Source organism: Corvus hawaiiensis, chromosome 1 (genome assembly GCF_020740725.1).
Source record: "Corvus hawaiiensis isolate bCorHaw1 chromosome 1, bCorHaw1.pri.cur, whole genome shotgun sequence".
Classification (NCBI taxonomy): domain Eukaryota; kingdom Metazoa; phylum Chordata; class Aves; order Passeriformes; family Corvidae; genus Corvus; species Corvus hawaiiensis.
The window spans coordinates 13794017-13814722 of NC_063213.1; the positions used below are offsets into that span (position 1 = coordinate 13794017).

Sequence of the window (20706 nt, forward strand, 5' to 3'; positions counted from 1 at the left end):
AAATTTCACAGAGTCTAAATAGCACTTTTCTAGCCTGAGGGAAAATTATTTTCTTGAAGAGGTTTGTAGACAGGTCGAGCAATGCCTTAGATTTGTAGATCAGTCAAATATACTGAAAATGACTAGGTTTGAAGTTTCTTTGATGTTTCTTTGTAAGGTTTCTCACAACACTTGCTGACTTAATTCTCCAGGGGTATTTTCTGTCCACTTCAGCCGAGTTCTTGACAAAGGATGTATTGAGTCCAGCACTGAGGTTTGTCCAACCATCTGCTGGAGGTGAAGCCTTTCACCTGTTTTTAGCTTCGTCTGCAATGAAAAGCATAGGCACGTCAGATGGGTTTTCTCCTAAATTCCAAAGCAACTATTAAAATGTCAGTCTTCACCCTTGTCAGATATAAAGAAGGGTAGTGAAAAGTTAAAAGTGTTACTGAATTACTGTAGCCTCTCAAATGGGAAGTTCAATCTGCCGAATGCCATAAGGTTATACCTTTTCACAATCAATTCTTTGGAGACATTATTAAGTACAGAGTTAACAGTCTTGTAGGCATTATGTTTGGAAAGAAGTACATTACCAGGCTAAACATTAACCTGTCCATCAAAGGAACTATTGCTGGGCAGAATCAGCTGTTATGCAAACTGCATACATTCATTTCAGTTTGACAGTGATGAGATGTTCACTCTGCAGTACCTTTTTCTTCCAGCCACTTTTTCAGCCTTCTTTAATGATCCCTTTTGAAGCCAGTTCTCCCCTCTTTGGAAAGATGTACAGTGTGTATTATCTGGTGCAGTGAGAATTTTATCTAGCTCTTTACACATAGGGGTTTGTTTGTTTGTTTTTTAATAATTGCATACAAAGGTAGTGATGGTGACTGAAACCTTTCCAGAAAAGAGGAAAAAATTATTTTCCCCTAATTCTTCACATTTTTTACATATCTGTGGTGAAAGTAAAGTGTGGAAATAATTGATGTGTCCATGAAAGCAGTTTAAGTCATGTATCACAAAACTTCTATTTCCATTCCTCTGTCTGGCGCATCATAGTTTTAGAATAATTTGCAGTTCCTTGTCACATTAATGGCTGATTAAGCTAGTGTGTTTCTTCTCATGAGATGTGGCAATTTTACTAATTGTTTTAGTAAGACCATATCATCTTTTAACTTATACTCTCACAAATTTACTTGACGAAGTCTGCCACTGAACAGACTAATGTTGAATCTTTATTATGTCCGTATCATGTATGTGATGGTTCTGGTTTAAGTGTTTTAACAGAAATGTTAAAACATATTTGAATTTGTTGATAATAGAATTCGGTATTTTTTTCCCCATATTTTGCATGTGTCCACTTTCCAGCATCACTTAAACAATTTCTCATTTCATGAGGGCCAGACTGATCAGGAAGAGTGATGGTCTCTGTTAGTCCTTGTGGAACTCATTCTTTGTTTCTACCAAATAATGTGATACAAGAGGAGATACTATCTTCTGGGAGAGGTGCTTTTCAGCAGTTCTTCAGCCAGGACTTTAGACTATGGGCACAGATAGAAAGATGGGAGGTTCCCTCTGAACATCAGGAAACACTTTTTCAGTGTGAAGGTGACCATGCACTGGCACAGAGTGCCCAGGGAGGTGGTGCAGAAGAAATACTCCAAAGCAATTTGGGGTCCTGGGCCTACATAGCTGTAGGTGTCTCTACTTGAGTGGAAAGGGTTGGACCAAAAGAGAGGTCCCTTCCAAACCTCAACCCTTCTGTGACCCTAAGGTCTCTCAGTAGGCCACAGAAACAACTGGTATGCATCACTTTTCAGACTCTGCACAGGAAGATGTGTACAAAGTGAGACATAGTTAAATTTATTATCTGCATTGTGTCACTCTTATCAGTAGCACTGCAGTTTAACATAACCTTTTATCAGCTGTGATTATATATTTTTCAAGGCATTCTTTGCACTCTGCCTGCCGTTACTTAGTTTGGGTTTTTTTCTCCCTTTTGTTCAGGTAAATATCAGCTGTCTCCAACAGTGAACATGCCCCAGGATGACACTGTCATTATTGAAGATGATAGGATGTCGGTCCTTCCTCCTCATCTCTCTGACCAGTCATCATCCAGTTCCCATGATGATGTTGGGTTTGGCACTGTTGATACTGGCGGATGGGCTAAAGCTGCAATTAATGAGTCAACAGACTGGTAAGAGCATGGTTTAGTGGAAGGGGAAAAGAGAGAGCTGTAGTTGCATCTTTTCCTTTAGTTAGTTTTTTGGCTACTGCTAATATTAATTCTTTTTTGTCACATTTGGATTTTACTATTTTCAGACTGGTAATTGTCCCTGTTTCAGGGAGGAAGTCTGTACAAATACTTCTGGTTGCAGTTTTGTGCATATTTGTGGAAATATTTAAGGTATATTTGTGGAAATATTACTTAGACAATATATAGATATGTTATTTTGATGATTTAATTTTAATTGCCAACTGACCTAGCTTTTGCAAAAAAAATTTTGCTAAATTTAAACACTTGAATTTATGAAAGATGAAAGACTGCTTGGAAATTGTAATCTATAAACCTCACTGTAAATATTTCAAAGTCTATAAAACAAAGATTTTATTTTTATATTCCATTGAACATCTAGGAGCATCTCAATACTTCTGTACACGTCCTTACTTTTCCGAATAATGTACAGATCTTTTAAATCTACTTAGAGGTCAAAGCAGTTCTCTGTTTTCCCTCAGTGTTAAGGCTTGTGCAAAAAGAACTAGTTAAGATTTTTTCATGTGTGTGAAGAAATACTGTTCATATTGTCAGATGATTTGCAAAGACAATGTACTGTAATAGCTCTCCATTTAAATATATGGAAAGTAACAGTTCCACATTTAAAACTATGGAAAGTAACTTTATATGTTTAATCCATAGTAAAAATAATTTTTGTGAGTCTTAGGTTGACTCTCTGATCACTTTAACACATTTTAACATAAGAGTCTTAATGAGAAATGCATTGAGCTCCATTATTGACTTGCTTAAGTTCCTGGCAAAGAAATACTGTTTATTGCTTAGTTAGTACAATTAATACAGATCTAAGATTTCATTTACAAGTCCTGTAATTATCTATAGTAATAGCAAAATAAAAGCCCACCTCTGTACGCTGCCACTTCTTGAAGCTAGATAATTACCACAAATGGTGTGAAGTACATGAATTTTCTTATTTTTCTTGTCTCTTGAGCCTGTTATGAATGTATCAGCAATATCTTAATAAAACAGCAATAGCACCTGCCAGCTGATATGCACCTGTCAGCTTCTTTGCTTTAAACTAGTTTATTCATCTTATATCCAGGAATTGAGTTCTGTATTTTAAGCACTGTTTTAATGATTGTATAAAAACGTAATTTTTTCATCCTCCTTTACTTTTTTTTTGATGTTACAGTTCTTCTTAGGGACAAGTCATACCTGTAATCTGGGCCTGTGAAAAGTCCATTTGTCTTCTGTAAAAGCTTTTAGAGATGAGAATCTGAGACATTTAAATAGAATAGTCCTCAGGCCTGCACATAATAGCTTATTTCTGAGGGAGTATTTTTAGCTGAATATGAGCAAAATCCTATAAAAGAAAGTAAAAGTCCATTTGAAATCTGCAGATGCTTTTACAGTGACTTCTGCAGTGTGTCTTGCTATTTATACACTTTGTAAATGAAGTAACAGTAACAGAAACAGGGATTAGATATTGTGGAACTGATCACACTCAAAAAACTTGTAAATGTTTGTGTGAGACACTGTAAAGGTCTTCAGATACAATGGCACTTAAAAGAGTTAGATCAGTGTCGTGCTTTACTATCTGATGTATTCTATTGGTAAAAAGAAGTAAATAGCAGTAGAATTAGATTGTTGCATTAATTTCCTGTTGCTAATGGATGAAGGAAGACTTGTAAAACGAAGGTGCGTTGTATGATTTTGCTGGAAGGCACAAAGGGTAAAACTAAGAATATAGATGAAGGGTTATCCAAACAAGAATGGCAGCTGTTCTGAATCACAGAAGAAAATGTAAGCTTTTTCAGCCTCACAATATCTCCTTAATCCTTGATGAAAATGTTATGAAAACAACGGGGCAATAAGACAGGATTAATAAATGGAATTTTAATAACATTGAGGGTCATAAGACGGTTACATTCTTTTAAGGATCAGCTGTCATTCCAGAAATCTTATTTGTTAAGTATTCTAGAATATAGTAAATTGCATTTGGCATTGCTTAATGACTTGCACTAAATTCACCTTCTGTCTTTTATTGATGTAGCTGAAAAATATTAAAATGAGGCATTTTTAGGGGCATTAGTTCCTCCTCTGTGATCATTGGCTTTTGCAGTTGTGGCTCTTCACAGGGACTTTTGAATACTCATAGACAATGTACATGCATTCAGACTCCTGTGATCCACTCCTCCCTTAATTACTAAAACATGCTTATGAGTCATTAATAATAGAAGTAAAACAGGACATGAAAATTGAGAACTCTACATAAGGCTCATATAAAGGTGCTAAGTAGCACCTTTAGTGTGTAGGATACTATGCAAACATGGAATAACAGTTCCCTTAATAGGAACTGTTCCCTTAATAGGAATGTGTGGAAGGGAGGTGTGACAAGGGCAGAGCAGGGATGCAGAAAGAAAGTTTTTGAAAGGGTGTCAGTGGAAACACTGGGTTCCAACCTTCCAAATTCCCAGTTGCTAATGCCATGTCCAGACCCGACTGCTCTCCCTGGGACTTGTGGTGTCCTTTTCAAGTTATATTTGATATTGGAGTTTTAGTCTGCTCTTAAGACTTCAAGTTCAATATATAAGTGTGTGCTATGTTTACATGGAAATGATATTCTGCTCTACTAAAAGTTTTATGTAGGTAGATCAAAGCAAGCTCTATGAAAAAAGAAGCATACAGCCAAAACAAATAATTTTATAAGTTCACCTTTTTTGAAGAAAGTGTCACAGGATACATTTTGTTCGGCAAGATGAAGCCAATCATTTTAACAAACATGAGCCTGTGCTAACAGATGTTGCTGGAAAAAAAATTCTCACTTAGTAAAACTACATTTTTCTGGCCTTCAGAGACAGGGCTGACTAGCAGGGAGCCAAAAACTTCTGTGTGGCCTTGGGAAAGTCAGTTATGATCTGATTATGAAAGGTGTTGAAACCCTGTAAGTTCAGTTTGAGTCACTTTGGAGGACGTTTTCAGATTTAGGTGGTTCTTATTCATCTACTGCAGTGTTGCACTGCTATAAATGCTAGAAGTGTATATTGGCCTTGTCTGCTTTATCTTTCTATCATGTGGACATAATCTTTTCACTGTTTTGTGGGAGCGAATGTTAGGACTAAACAGTTATTTTTGAGTTTGGTCTCTGATTCATCAGCGCTTTTAAGCATATGCTTCAGAACATTGCTAAATTGCACAGGCATCTCTGAAATAGTTGCAGTAATTAAATGTAAAACATTATGAGCCTGAGCCAGAAATATTAAAGTCAAAAGGCACTTGACATTGGCTTTATTCACATAAGCTCTGATCCTGCTCACACTGAAGTATTATATGCTTGTCACAAGCACATATCTTATTATTTGTAAATCTGCCATTACTAGACTGAATTTCTTCTTGGCTGCCTGGTAATGAGGATAGTGATTTTCGTCCTTTATAGTACTTCATACCTTTGGACACTTTGCCTTACCTCTTTTCACTGTTTTACCTAATACCCAGGTGTTTCGTGATCAAAGGTACTCCTGTAAATTATAGTACATGGCATACATAAACACATGAATGTTACAGAATTTAAAAATATAAGTTGTTTGTTGCAGAAATTCGCTATTTGCCTTTTTCTCACTGGGAATTCGCTATTTGCCTTTTTCTCACCCCTTACAGTAAAAATAATTCTTTTGAAACATGGTACTAAACAGTAAGATGTATGAACACAGTATTTTGAATGGCATTTAGAGATCTATTTAGAGATCTCAGTGATGAAGTATTTAGCTTTTTTTATCTTGAAGTACAGCAACAATTAAAGAGGGGATTTTGAGGGATAGTTTTCCTATAGGATAGATAACAATGGTGGAAAACACTGATTTTTTCAGTACTTTTTGCTTTTGATTTCTTTTTGTGCCAACTGAACTAGAGATCTACATACTATCCCCTTTTCTAGGAGCTGGAAGATCTTTTTGTGAATTTCCTTTCATACTGTTTATTAGCAGTAAGCAATCTTGCCTTTTTTTAAAAAAGTTTTTAGCTTGCACCAAATTTTGCCTGCATTCTTGCACTCATGATTCTGCCAGTGTTTGAGCATCATTAATAAATTATCTTCAGCATGTTTCTGAGGCAGCTCACTAAAAACCTGACTCACTCAGCTGGGGTCACTTTGGAAAACTAAAGTGAAGAAACAAAAACCCAGTACAGTTCCCCCCATTTCTGAATCAGTGGTGAATCCATTGTGGCAAATACTTGTTCTGTGGGGAAGCAATGAGTAAAAATATGGCTGTTTGTCATAGCCAGGTTAAAAGCAAGAGAAGCTGTGAAAAATCTACAAGAAATTTCACATATGGAGAGAAATTTTAATGCAAAGTTTTTAAATGAAGAAGTTTAAAAGTCTGTGGGCTTCAGGCAAGGACAGTTTCTATTTATGCTTTACTAAAAATATTTTCTGATAAAAAAAAAACAGATAACTTTTTATCAATAGAATAAATTTGTTTCTCAGGAAGAAAAAAGAACTGTTTTATTCTCCCTCAAATTATTCCTGTGTTGGATTTTATGTTCTGATAGAATATGTATAGTGCACCAGATATGTATATCTTTCATTAAAGCTATAAGTGAAATTCTTGATACCTTTTAACTAGAATTGGTTAATGCAGTAAAACAAATCCATTGTGTGTGTAACTGAATACTTGCAGTGGTGTATTTAAAACTGTGCACTTTATCGTTGGTAGAAGTCACGTGCTAAATAAATGATTTTCTCTGAAGAGTGAAAGGTTGCGTGATCTTGATAAATGTTCGCATGATTTTTTTCCCTTCCTACAGCACTCTTAGTCCAGATGTTGATCCAGTGCTTGCCTTCCAGCGAGAGGGTTTTGGACGCCAGAGCATGTCAGAAAAGCGTACAAAGCAATTTTCAGATGCCAGTCAGTTGGAGTTTGTTAAAACACGAAAATCCAAAAGCATGGATCTAGGTAGTGAGTGATGTTTTTTCAATTGTTTTTTATTTGAACCTGATTTTCATGTTGTAAGTATATAGATTTTGTAATTCCAAACACATTGTGTATATGCAGTACTACTGCACGTAATGTCTACTTGTGGGTAGTAAAGTACTAACTTGAATGGCCAAGTGGCCTGGATGTTGTTTGTTATTTGTAAATGTCCATACATTCAAATATCATAGCCCTCTGGATATATGGTTTTACCTAAATATAGTAAACAGTATTTATTAAAATGGAGGTGAAAAATGCCAATCCATATAGAAGAACTGTGTAAAACTGTACCACGCTGTGGTTCTGGGTAGCCGGGTTTATTTTCAGTCCATGATTATAATGCAGTTAGCCTTAAAGGTCTTCGTAGTCTCTCATTTTGTAGATGAATTCAGAATTAGAAAATGGGACTAGTCTGACATCTGTTTGAGACCCAAGTTTTAATATTTATATCAGAAGCCGTATAAAGTAGCAGCGGCTAAGACAGGCAATCAACTATGATCATTCTAACTCATAAACCAATTGAGACTAAGTAATTGCTAACAAGCCTGTCAATTTTTCTGCCATTGAATTTAGATTCTGAACTGCACTCTAGTAACCTCAAACAGTGAGTTTTGATGGTTTAAACACACAGAATTCCCTACTCAGAATAATAAAATATAGTGCAATTCAATTCCCTCCTTTACAATAGTTGTGAATGTCTTGCCTACAATCCCTAATTCACAAACTTCCTCAGGGTACAGTCAGGTTGGAGGTATTGACTTGCCTTGACTAGTTGCCGTGTGCTAACGTGTCAATAACATATTGTACCTGCCTGTGATGTGGACATGACTGACACTGCATGAAGGTTACTCGTTTGCTGCCATTTCTACCCAGAATGTTTGCTTATTCTTGCAGTTTATTTGCATGAAGTAGGACATTTCTAAGGTCCCCTAACTTGAAAAGAAAATACGCAAACCAGAAGGAATGTTGAGTGCATGTGGGGCATGGGCACTAACTGGGCTAACCGTTATGCATTTACCTTTTAACAGTAGCTGACGAGACTAAGCTCAGTACAATGGATGACCAGAAAACAGGTAAGAATTGACAGTAAGGCTGTTGCTATAGAAACCTTGGTCAAAGCAGCTTACCACAATTACAGAACTGCCAGTCAAATTGCATGAAAACATGAATATTCCAGTACTTGCATGGCTGCTTTCTATTGTGAATAATCAAGTTACACAGAAAAATAAAATTTTCTATAGAGTTAGGTATCTGGGGTGGTATATTCAGCCAGGTCATGCATGTGATTGTAGGCAGACACCTGTTTCTACACTCTAAACTCATAAATATTCAGAGTTGTTTGGGGTTTTTTGTCCTTTCAAAAAAAAATCTTGGAAAATCTCTTCCTAGCTTCAAACTGTAGTGCACAGGGAGGTGATTTAGAAGAGTCGAGTGTTTGGCTATTACAGTGCTAACATGGTGCTTGAAAATAATTATTTTAATTAGAAAACCGCTGCCTTTGCCTTAGGTGGTCATCAGATACATGTTGCGCATTGAGTTGAAGATTATTTGTGCAAGTTGATTTGCCTTTGGAGCTGAAACGTGAGCATTGTAACAGAACAAAAGAATATGTAAATAGAATCTTTTCCACATACCATTCATTGTAATGTTTCACAAAATGATAATGAGAAATAGCTTTCAAGGCATATTTTTTTATTAGTAATTAAAATAATGCACCGACTGCAATTATGAACGTTTATGATTTATTAATAAAAGTTAGCTTTTGACCTATGGAATGCTATTTTAATTAGGCTAGATCCAGAGGACACCATAACATTACTTAGCTCTAATTAGGAACAATTCACCTTTTTAACCTGAAAATATTATTTATTTTAGCATGATTTGAGGAGTAGTGCATTCCATACAGAATTTACATTTACTGATTCACTACTGCATCTCTTTTTAACTGGACTTTATAGTATGAGTAGGAATACTGAAAAGCTGTAAGTAATCAAGTGATAAAATTATAATTTTTATTTGAACAGATAAGTCTTCTAGATTTTAAAATGTTGCAGTATATGGCTACAGACTTGCAGCTTTGCGAATTAAGACTGAGTAAACAAAATCAAAATGTATGAATGTTTTGAAGGATTAAAGCCATCGGAGTGTGAATGTATGAATGTATGAATCGTGTTAATGGTTGTGGTAATAATTGGTGCTTAGGAACTGCCTTCACTCCTGAGCATTATTCACATAAAAACAAGTTAAAGACCAAACTCAAAATGATTGTAAATTACTTTTCATTTTCTTATTAACCTGCCTAGTTGAATGAGATGTGATTAGAATGGTGTAAAACCTTTGTGTTCTAAGGTTTAGGTTTTAAAAGTGCTTAGGTTTTAAAAGTGCATAGTGGTTTTGGTGGTATCAGTAGAGGGTGGTATGAATTGAGTACAGTTTTTCTCTATGTGTAACACCTGGATTAAATTCCAAAAAAAGAGACAAATTGGACAACTTGGGTGAAAGAGCATGACCGTGCCATCTGGACTAGGCAGTTACATATTTTGTGCACAGCAAATGTGCTGGAAAATTTTTTCAATGGCTGGAAAAAAGGAAAACACTTTTTGCTGTACTTTTCTTTTATTTACCTTGCGTGCTTTTAACCAGGTTTTATATATAAGCACTGGATATCTCCCATTACTGAAGATGGATGTGACTGTTAAACAAACCACTTACTGTAGTTTGGCTTAAAAATTGTCTGGTTCTAAGGAAAAAAAAAGCTTCAAATGTGTGGTGAACTATGCTTTAATGAACTCTAGAAGCCAGAAAACTTCAACATATATTTACTTTAGAAAAGATAAAAACAAACTCTGTTACTGTCACAGTTGGATTTAATAGTATTGGCTGAAAAGGAGAGCACAGAACTCTCCAGACCTAGTTACAGTAATGGTTTTTAAATTATTTTTCTTTCTATAGTTCACTTGAAGTACCTAATCCTTACAGTGTTTACAGTTCATCCTAGAGGTTAGAAGTATATTCAGTAGCAATTGAGCATGGCTCATTTATAGAGTCTCAGGCATACTATAGCTCTAGGTGGTTATTTTTCCATGTGCATGTCATGAAAATGAAAAAGAAAAAAATCAAATAACCTTTATTTAAATTATTTATTGATTTATTTTTACACAATGCTCTTTAATTAAACTTTTATTAAATGGAATGAAAATGAAACTGGTTTTGATGCACTTTCTTGCTTTATTCCTCCCCTGCCTTACCCAGATGATGTGTTAATCTCTTAGTGTCTGAACTGAACTAGAAATGGAAAAATGTATCAAATGTAATGGAAGCAGATGTTACTAAGTAAATAGACTCGCTGATAATGTCCTTCAAGAAAGTGTTTAAAAAGTAGACTTTATGCCTTTGCAAAACTGGTTTAATGAAATCCAGAGAAGTTTTTGGCATCAGTTGCAGGTAGCATTTGACTTGACAGCTCATAAAATAATGTTTCAGAAAGAAAAAAAATTTGTCATTTTAAATGATTTAAAAGAATGTGCTTATGAAAAATTTGCTTTATAAACTAAGATTAGTCACTGGATGAAGCATCATAGATCCTTTGACACCATGTGCTTTTGCCTTTGCAAATTGCCCAAGTGGATTTTTGTCACTGTATAAATAATTCACATAGAGTGAGGTAAGTGGAGGCACAATGAGTTGTTAAACAGTGTCAGCACAAGGGAGGAACAAAGGACATGGGATAGGGAGCAGCACACAGGCTTCAAGTGATGTCCATGTATTCAATGTCTCGTTGGATCCTCTGTGCTGCGAGGTTATGTGTCTGTGCGTGGGAGAGCCGCTGCGTGCTGCCCACGCGCTCATGCACGAGCAGGAGGTGGCTGCATGGCTGGGTGGGCAAGGCTTGGCCCTTGTCCCCGAGGGCTGGCCAGCTGGGCACACAGGGAGTGGAGGTGCATGTGTGGTGGGCGGGGGCTGTGCTTGGCTTGTCACAAAGCCCTTGGGAGATGGATGGCGTGCTGAGCATGTGAGGAGGATCTTGGCGGTCACGGCAGGAGGACTGCTGGGGTACAGAGGGATGAATCTACCTCAAAGGATATTTGTTAAGAAAATCATTGGAAAGGGAGATTTTGATAAACTTCAAATTTTAAAAATGATAGAAGAATCCCTTTCATCCTTAGTCATATAAATATGCTTTAGGTAGATGTGTCTTTTCCTCTCCTTTTTTTTTCTACTTTAAATTCTGGTGTCAAAATAGAAGTAGAACTCATTCTGAGGAGATAACGCTTCTGATGATTACCACCAGTGCTGTAAAGGCTGGAAGAAAATGCTGACATTTTTGTATTTAGAAAACAGCGTTTTGATGTGACTCATAAATTTTAAACAGAATCCATTTTAAAGAAAGTTTGCTGTTTTTTACCAGGCTATAAGTAAACAACTCACTTTCTGGCTGGTGAATTCTATTAATAAATTCTTAACACACTCAGTTTACAGGGACACCTAACTGTATATTTTGAGAATAGTAGACTTGCTATGAAGTAGCCATAGAAGATAGTGAAGGTATTAAAATATGCATAGCTTTATGATCACACTGCTTAAATTGCTTGTGAAAGGAGATTGCCCCATTTCAGATTCTACAACCTGTTCACATTTGTGTTCATGGCCACCCAAGTTCAATAAATATTCTTATCATTTCTGTAATCCATTATTAGTTTTACAATACTCAACATTAGGTCATATCCCAGATGGGATATCCTTTGGGAAAACACAACTTACATAAATACAGTTCTCACAAAGGTCTGTATTGGGTGTCAGGAAATGGAACTTTTTTTAATGTTCTTTATGAACACAAATGGGCACATAAATGCCGTCTTTATAATTACTGTTTACAGAAAGAGCCATTCATTACAAAATTATGAAAAGATATATGAGCATTTCATTTGGAAGGTTGCAAAGCAGAATGTGGAATAAGGAAGTTTACAGTAAGTTGCCATGTAAGAGGACACCCGTTCCTTTTGTATATGAAATTGGAGCTGTCAAACAGCTGGCTCATATATGATTGTCCCATTTCCTCTTTTTTTCCTCCAAAATGTTGCATTCATTTTTTTTCTGTTTCATAGACAATTAAAAAAAAATACAATCTTGAAAAGTAAAAAGCAAAATGAAGTCCCATTTCTTTTGTACTGCAGGCATTAGTGGAGGAATAGCAGATTTTAACATGGACTAGAAAGTGGACAGTTTTAAAGGGCACTGTCTTCATTGGAGTGCTTTTACTTGGCAGAGAGAATGTCATGTAAAACCTTCGCTTTAGACTTCGGCCCATGTTCAGAAGTTTGGTGATTCCAGACTGCAGCTTGTTTGCACAGCTGGGAAGCCACCAACCCTCCCTGGTCCCAGCTGGCCCTGTGCTCTGCCCCCACCATGCTCATGAGCCTCAGCCCTCCAACAAGTACACGCTGTGTGTGAGAGGGTGGCTTCTTCTAGGAGTAGGGAGTTCATGAAGATAAAATTTCTCATTTGTAGAGGTGCATTAATTTCTGACCAAGGGTCCAAGCAACAGGACTGTGGACTGCTGGGGGAACCAAACTGTAGGAATTGTGTAGACCTGTGAGGGAAGATTTTTGGTTTGTTTCTGTTCACAAATTAGTCTTATCAGTAGGGCAGCTGAAGGGGAATGCTTTGATAGCTGCTGTTTGAATTTATTTGATCTGAGGGATTTCAGTTTAATGTAATTGCTCAGACTTTCAATAGCTGAATAGAAAGTGAAAGCATTCACTGCATTGCTCCATCTCATACCAAGGTAACAAATGACATGGAGAAAACTTGCCATGCTGCTATTCAGCATCTCTTCTGTGGGACACACAACGCCCTTTCCTCCCCAACTCATACTAAATAGTTTTAGTAGTGCAGTAGTAGCAGATTTCCCCAATTTAAGGTAACTTTACATACCTCACATAAAGAGCAGTGACAGATGCTGTCTCTCCTCTCTAACCTAATATCTACCAGAATAGGGATTATCTTCAGAACTTCATATTATTCTGAGATAAACACTTAAAAGAGGTAATTTTCCTTTATTACACCTTTATTCACACCTGTGCTTACTAATGCACTGTTCATAGGTTTGGTATTCCTGGGGATTCAGGCCTTGGCTCTAGCTCTCAGTGGTAGCTGGCTGTGAAATTTATTTGTCAGATAAGGATACTGATGTAAAGTGGGTAACGGCCCACCACCTGGGACTGCTGTGGTGCCACAAAAATTCTGTTTTGTGTTCGCTTTGGGTAGAGAAAAAGTGAGAATTTCATATTATAGGTGAGGGCTCTAGTCTCATAATTTCAGGAAATGTAGCTGTGATGATATTGTCCCACCTCATCTTGCTTTCCAGTCCCATGGAAAATCTAGCTAAGACTGTACTTGCACTTTTGAATAAGATCACTTCAAATAAATGTAGTGATTTTTTTTCCCCCTGAAAGATTCTTCCCAGTTTTAACTTTAGTATGAGACCTAATTGTGCAATTGTGAGGTGACTTGCAATGTGAATGTGTATCTAAGATCAAAGGCTCTACATTTAGTCCACAAACCTGTGAAGGAAAGTCCAGTTGGAGAAAGGCTTTTGCGAAACACTGCCTGGGGCTTCCTTGGCACACCTCTGGACATGCTGCAGTGACAAGAGCTGCCCTCAGCCCCAGCTGTAGTAGTGCCCAAACAGTCACTCCTCATGACTGCCAGGAGTGTGTTTATTTTCCAACTGGGTAACTGGTATTGCCCATTTTATTGGGTCCTTTGCACGGATTATTGTTAAGCAATTTCACAAAATCTGAGCAAGTCAGCTGATACTTCTCAGAAGCATTTAATTATGAAATTGTTAGCAATTTGATGCAAGTCTTTAAAACTCAAACAAACAGCATGTTCCTTGAAGCCAGAGGTCAGACTACTTTGCAAGACTGTTACTCTAAACACAGTAGGACTCATGCCTGTAATCTGCTCTCTGTTCATCAGTTGCTAGTACAGACGAAATTTTCTGCTCAAACCAATAATAGTTAATAGTTTTGCTAGATGCCATTAGATGTGGATCTGTGCTGGTTTTATGAGCTAAGTTTTTAAAGCCCCATGATTTCTTTGTCATTTAAATAGTGTAAAATAATAGTAATGGATGTTGGTCTCTCTTCACTGATTTGAAAAGCCAGACATTGCTAACATTGTCGGTTTCGTTGACTGTGACTTGACATACTCATTTGCTTCTGAGACCAACAAATCTGTGGAGAATTCCCTACAGATTATTGAGAGATGATGTGAATAATGTTAAGTGTGTCCCCAAAGACTTTCAGGATGGATATGCATAATCAAGCATGCTGTTCTCAATACTAATTCTAATTACTTTTTTCCCCCCCTTAAATCACTAAGGTTCCCCAACCAGAGATGTGGGGCCTTCATTAGGTCTGAAGAAATCCAGCTCGTTGGAAAGCCTGCAGACAGCCGTTGCTGAGGTGACTCTGAATGGTGACATTCCTTTCCACCGCCCGCGCCCACGAATTATCCGAGGACGAGGCTGCAACGAAAGCTTCAGAGCTGCCATAGACAAATCATATGATAAACCTGTAGCAGATGATGATGATGAAGGCATGGAAACTTGTAAGTAAACTATTGTTTTACATAATGAATGTTAATAGCATAGGTTAATTCTATTAGAAAGTGATTAAAGTAGTAGAACGTAATTTTAGAATTTTAAAAGAATAGAACTAACTTATTCAATATTTTTTAGGCTTTTTCACTTCATTTGCTTTAACAGATTGCCACACTCTGCAGCTTTTTTCCTTTCTAAAATAAGAGAATAAGATTATTGGGAATGTGTTTACTTAAATTACTGTGAAAATTTTCTGTAAGATGGCTAATTAATGTACTAATGTAAACTAGAGAAAAAAATTTAGGCAGAAAGACAAACCCACTAAATTTATGTTACAAAAATATATGCATCTAACTTTGAAAAAATACATTTGTAATGTTGGGGGGACAAAAAGAAATCACTATCCTTTAATTAGAGTGAGTGAGGCTGGCAGATCTAATAAAATGTAAAGTTAATGATCAGCTATTACCCACCCTAATGGGCATTCATTTACATTTTCAGTTCTTTAACCCGAAGTATGACCCAACATGTGGAGAATGTCATTAACATAAAAGAATCACTTCAAAGATAACCTTATCATTATTGAACTATGTAAGAATGGGCTGGTAAAATGACAACTCATATTGAATGAAAATAGTATGAATGGTAAATTACCTCAATCAGGGGTTGTATTAAAATCATTGAATTTTTAACCTTCATGTTGTACTACTTTCAACTTGTCACACACCAGCAGAATTTTTTTTTAATCAACCTGCAGCTAGTTAGAAGTTTATGAATGAAGATGATGGGAAGGTTGAAGTAGTAAAGTATTTAGCCTGAATGCATAATGAAGGCTTGAAAAGGAATTTTTCACTCTCTTCTCTTCTTAAAGTTTTTTAGTTTCAGAAATTCTGTTTCATAAGCATCATTCCCTAATACTCTTTTATAAGTTACTTCTGTAGTCACTCTTTTATTTTTTTTTTAAAAACTCCTGTCTTTTTTTTTTTTTTTAAATTACCTGCCTCTTTCTAAAAGTGTTCTGAGGCTGAAAAGGAGGTCATTTTGCCATTCAGTTTTCTGCTTTGTTTTTCCAGCATCTAACAATTTCACACAGCAGTGAGGCTAAATTCTGGTGTGGTGCTGCTGTCTGTCAATCTATTTCTGGCCAGTAGAAAAATAGGTATGAGAATATGTGTAATGATCCTGCTCATTCTTACCAACTGCAGGCCTGTGGTCTTTTTGGGACATAAGACCATGGTTTTATAGAAGGCCTTGTTTGGTGTGAGCCCACTGATAGTAATATCCTGTTTTGAGACTTCAGATATCCAAGGTTTATCCAGAAGTTACAGATGGTTTAACTTCAATTGATCAAAAATATAGCAAAACTGTTGTCATGAAGCACTTTCAAGGTGAGTATAGGTTTATGAGATTCTGATAAGGGGTTTTGAGCTTGTTGATGCAATGCATAGAGAGTAGCAAGGAAGTATTTGGAGCCCTTCGGAATCCTTCATGTTGGAGCAGTGGTGTTGTGGCTTAACCCCTGCAGCAGCCAAGCCCCAGGCAGCCACTTGCTCACTCCCCCGCCAGTGGGACTGGGGAAAGAATTGGAAGGGTAAAATTTTGCTGGAAAACTCATGGATTGAGATATAGGCAGCTTCATAGGGAAAGCAAGAGGCATACACACAAGCAAAGCAAAACAAAGAATTAATTCACTGCTACCCGTGGGTGGGCAGGTGTTCAGCCATCCCCAGGAGAACTGGGCCCATCATGTGTAACTGTTACTTGGGAAGACAAACACCATCACTCCAAATGTCCCCCACTTCCTCCTTCCACCCCCAACTTAATATATTGAGCATGATGCCTGTGGTCTGGAATATCCCTTTGATCAGTTGGGATCACCTGTCCTGGCTGTGTCTCCTCCCAACCTCCCATACATCCTCAACGTCCTCACCACCGTGGCTGGTACAAAAAAAGGCAGAAAATCCCTTGTCTGTGTGTAAGCCTTGCTCAGCAATAACAAAAACCATTTCTATGTTGTCAACCCAGTGTTCAGCACAAATCCAAAACACAGCCCCATGCCAGCCACTGTGAAGAAAAATAACCCTACGCCAGCCAAAACCAGCACAAGCAGGAACCAGACAAAGCCTTCTGGCTGAAATCAGAATGTCATGGGGTGAGTCTTTGACCTCATCTCTGTTTGGATGAAATTGTCTTGCACCAGTAAACCAAGATCCATCTCATGCCATGAGAGAACAAGAGCAAGGCTATTGTCAGATCCCACATGGTAAAGAAGGGCTGAACAAAGTGTGACCAAGCTATACGTGTAGAACTATGCATTCTGTTGAGTTGTGTTCTAATAGCTTCCACACATAGTGATGAAACATCTAACAAGTATTCCAGAAATTTGAAGTGCCAGGTTCACAGAAGCAGATGAGTAGCAAAGCAAATATAAGTTGATTGGACAGAATTCAGTCCTTGAGGACTTTTGCTTCTCATGGTGACTGTGGGAGCTTAAGAGCTGTCCCAGCCCTATGTTGCCTGTCTTGCTGAAAACCTGTCTGAATCTACATTAAAACTCAAAGCACTGCAGTCTGCTCCACTTTGTGTAAATTCTATATGGCCTTAGGTTCCAGAGAACTTACCAAATGGTGTCTTCAGCTGGACAAAGTTTGGGCACATACGAATATGTAGGAGTTTAACAATCTGGTCCTAACGTAACTAATGCCTCACTGCTGCCATAACGACATTGCCTAAGGTTTTAAAAATTGTATTTAATTATTCCATAATTGTTTGAAATTAGAATGTGGCTTTCTCTCATTATAAAACCCAGGCAAACATGCTGGTGGTCAGTTTGCTGATGCCCTTGAGGTTGGATCCATTTGTCTTCCTTGAAATTTTTTGCCTTTCTCCAAGTTTTTCAGTGCTAGAAGTGTTTGTCTTCCAGACAAATAATAGCACTGCAAAATATTGTATAGAGGAATTCCTAACATGTCATCATTCCATATACAAAAGCCATAAAAAATATAGGTAGCATATGTGATAAAGGGGCTGACTCTTCTAAATGTCCTTGGAACAACGTGCTATTAAATTACTAAATGTTGGATTAAACTCAGATGGCACTGACTGGTTCTGAGGTAACATTTTAAGTATTTGAGAAGATGTGTGTGAGTTTTAATGGCTGTAAAGAAGGAACATTTGTGGAAAGAGGTGTGGGTGTTCAGCTTTTACAGATAATTTTTCCTGGTTTATTTTTTCTTTTTATTTCTTTTTTTTTTCTTTTTTCTTTTTTTTTTTTTTTGTTTTTTTTGTTTGTTTGTTTTGTGTTTTTGTTTTTGTTTTTTCATTAATACTCGAAATAGCTGACTAGAAGCAAAATGTTTATCTTTAGTGTCATGAAGAAGAACAAGGCATTTTGATTGGGAGAGATCGACAAAGCTTTCTAATCTTTTGCTGAATCTTAATTGCTGGAATCTAGGACTGTATTAAATATCACAATAAGAGGCCTAGAAGCTTAGTGGCAAAATAGTTTCACATTAAGTAGCTTTGATTCCTCATGTGCATCTTTTCCATTTTATAGGCTAATTAGGAGAATAGCTTCATAATACCTGTTTGTGTAGTTCTCCGTAGCACAGTGTGGTTCATGAAATGACACTAGTGTTCAGTTTAATTGATGTTTAAAGTATACTCCAATTTAATTTTTTGGCTTCAACATCCTGAATGGGGAGGCAGGAGGTTGCAGGAAAAAAAGGAAATAACAGCACCAAAACAAATACATCCTGTGTTTCGCAGTAACCTAATGTCATTACTGCAACATAACAAAAATTAGAAGTTTCATTTGTAGCCTGGGTTGGAATTTTAATTGAGCAGCATTTGCATTTGTTCTAAACACTAGTAATTATGTGTATGTTAATTGCAGGATGACTGTGCTGCATAAAAGTGAAACAAGCTTCTTCATGTTGGGTGCTTTTAAGAAAACTGGAAATCTATTGAGTCCAGTAGAGAGTTCAGTGTTGACTGCAGGAGAACAGGCATCCCAGTTCACAGGCCTCAGTCTAAGCTACTGAGTTAATTGCAAGCAAACTGTGTACGATAGACAATATTAATTGCAGCACAAATGAAGAAAGGAGACAACGTTCTTCATAGAATGTGCAAAATAAGTAATAAGTGAAAGCTTTGTGTCCTGGTTCTGGACTTTTGCAGTAGCCAGGAGGCGGCATGGCCAGGACCCAGAGGCTATTCCATACCACTTCACATCATTTTCCAGGGGTCCCTGCCAGGTCCTGTAGGATGGTGGAGGTAGCGGTCGGGTGTTGTTGGGGGTGAGAACTTGCGTGCCAATCATTCTTTCCTTGTGTGCTCTTTTATTAGTAGTGTTGCTGTTACTGTTGGTTGTTGCAGTGAGCCATGATCAGCCAAATCAAGTGGACCAAAAGGTCCATTGGTTTGATGCTTTCACAGCCCAAAGGCCTCGGGCATTCAAAAGGCTGTGAAAAATATATAAATCCGTGCCTTACCATTGGCTGCAGCCCTCCCCTCCCCTCCCCTCCCCTCCCCTCCCCTCCCCTCCCCTTATTTCTCACATTGGGTTGTCTTTCCAGAGAGTTCTATGTTCCTCAGTAGTTAATTGGTCCTCGTTATTCCTCCTAGCCTACCCCTTCTCCCATTTGCTGTGATTCCTTCTCCCCGCCTTGGTAACACCCCCTGGCTGATGTTCCATTGGTTACCCTATGTTTTCCACGCCCATATTGTGGGGGTACAAGACCCCCTGCAAGCCACGTTTCTTTGGCTTTCTCTGTGGGTTTTTCTCTCCAATGAACCCCCTCCCCTCATGAAGAAGTCCCTCCGCTTCTTTCCTACCTCCTTCACACACCCATGCCATCGGTGGGCAAGGCAAACCCCAGCGGGTGCTTCCCTGCCCTCCTGCGCCGCGATCGGTTCGGAGCAGGCAGAAGATTGCCCGGTGTGGGACAGCGTGCTAGTTGGATGGCACCACGGGAGTTGGTTTGCTTACCTCATTGCTGTTTCCAGTAAACTGTTCTCATCTCAACCCATGATCCTTACCTTTTGTGCCTCCAGCTGTCCTCTCCATCCTGCTGCAGGGGGAAGGGGGAGGGAGGGGGAGTGATGGAGCAGCATGTGTTTTGGAGAGTCTCAGCAGGAGCACCAAATTGGGGAGTACCCTTCCTGAAGCACAGCACTGTTATGACAAGTTGTTCTGCAACTCAGCATAGCACAGGAAACAATACATACTTACGATTTATTTAATGTATTGTTGCATGAGTATGAACAAACATAGGTCAAAACTGATTCATCTTCCAAATTCTAGCAGTAGTTGACTTCAAAATTTGTCAGAAATTTCATACACTTTTTTTTTTTACTAATTATATTCGTTTGCAAGTACAATCTTTTAAATGTCTAGTTGGAACAGATTGTAGCTATAAATTAACATGTAAAAAATTAACATCTCTATTCCAAAGTGTTTTTCCACAATTCTTTTAATAATAACTAAATATCATTGCAGACACTGATTAAGAAATGCTGTGACCAAAAAAAATACAAGAACAGCTAGTACAGAGGCACGTGTAGGACCTATTAGTTTCCTAAAATACAACTACATGAATATTAAAACTGTGTCTGCAGTTGAGAAGGTGTATCATCTGCTTTACTCAAAGCAGTCGTGAATTAAATGCCAAGGCCTGGCCTCTGTTTTCCTTCTTTTTTTCTTTTTTTTTTTTAGTATTTTCTTGGTGGTTTGTAGTTCAGAGTACTAGTTAAGATTCAAAAATAGTTATTAATACTGAGATGTATCTGACATGATATATTTTTCTTGAAATATGTTTATGTCATCATCCAGGGCTGGAGAATATTTATAGAAAACTTGATGCTTGGTGAATAGGTACAAAGTCTATTGGACAGGTTTATGGATTGTAATGTTAATG

At 37.6% G+C, this 20706-nt stretch overlaps 1 protein-coding gene across 23 annotated transcripts in view; it reads left to right on the forward strand.

Moving 5' to 3' along the window:
• Positions 1-20706, forward strand: part of PARD3 (par-3 family cell polarity regulator) — a 450644-nt gene that overhangs the window by 289168 nt on the left and 140770 nt on the right. For 17 of the 23 annotated variants that reach the window (XM_048292146.1, XM_048292221.1, XM_048292304.1 and 14 more), the window contains 4 exons: positions 1987-2176; positions 7016-7167; positions 8211-8255; positions 14569-14796. In XM_048292146.1, coding sequence (XP_048148103.1) covers positions 1987-2176; positions 7016-7167; positions 8211-8255; positions 14569-14796 — 615 coding nt within the window. The remainder of the gene's footprint in view (positions 1-1986; positions 2177-7015; positions 7168-8210; positions 8256-14568; positions 14797-20706) is intronic. The other 6 variants (XM_048290730.1, XM_048290885.1, XM_048291907.1 and 3 more) reach the window with 3 other exon arrangements.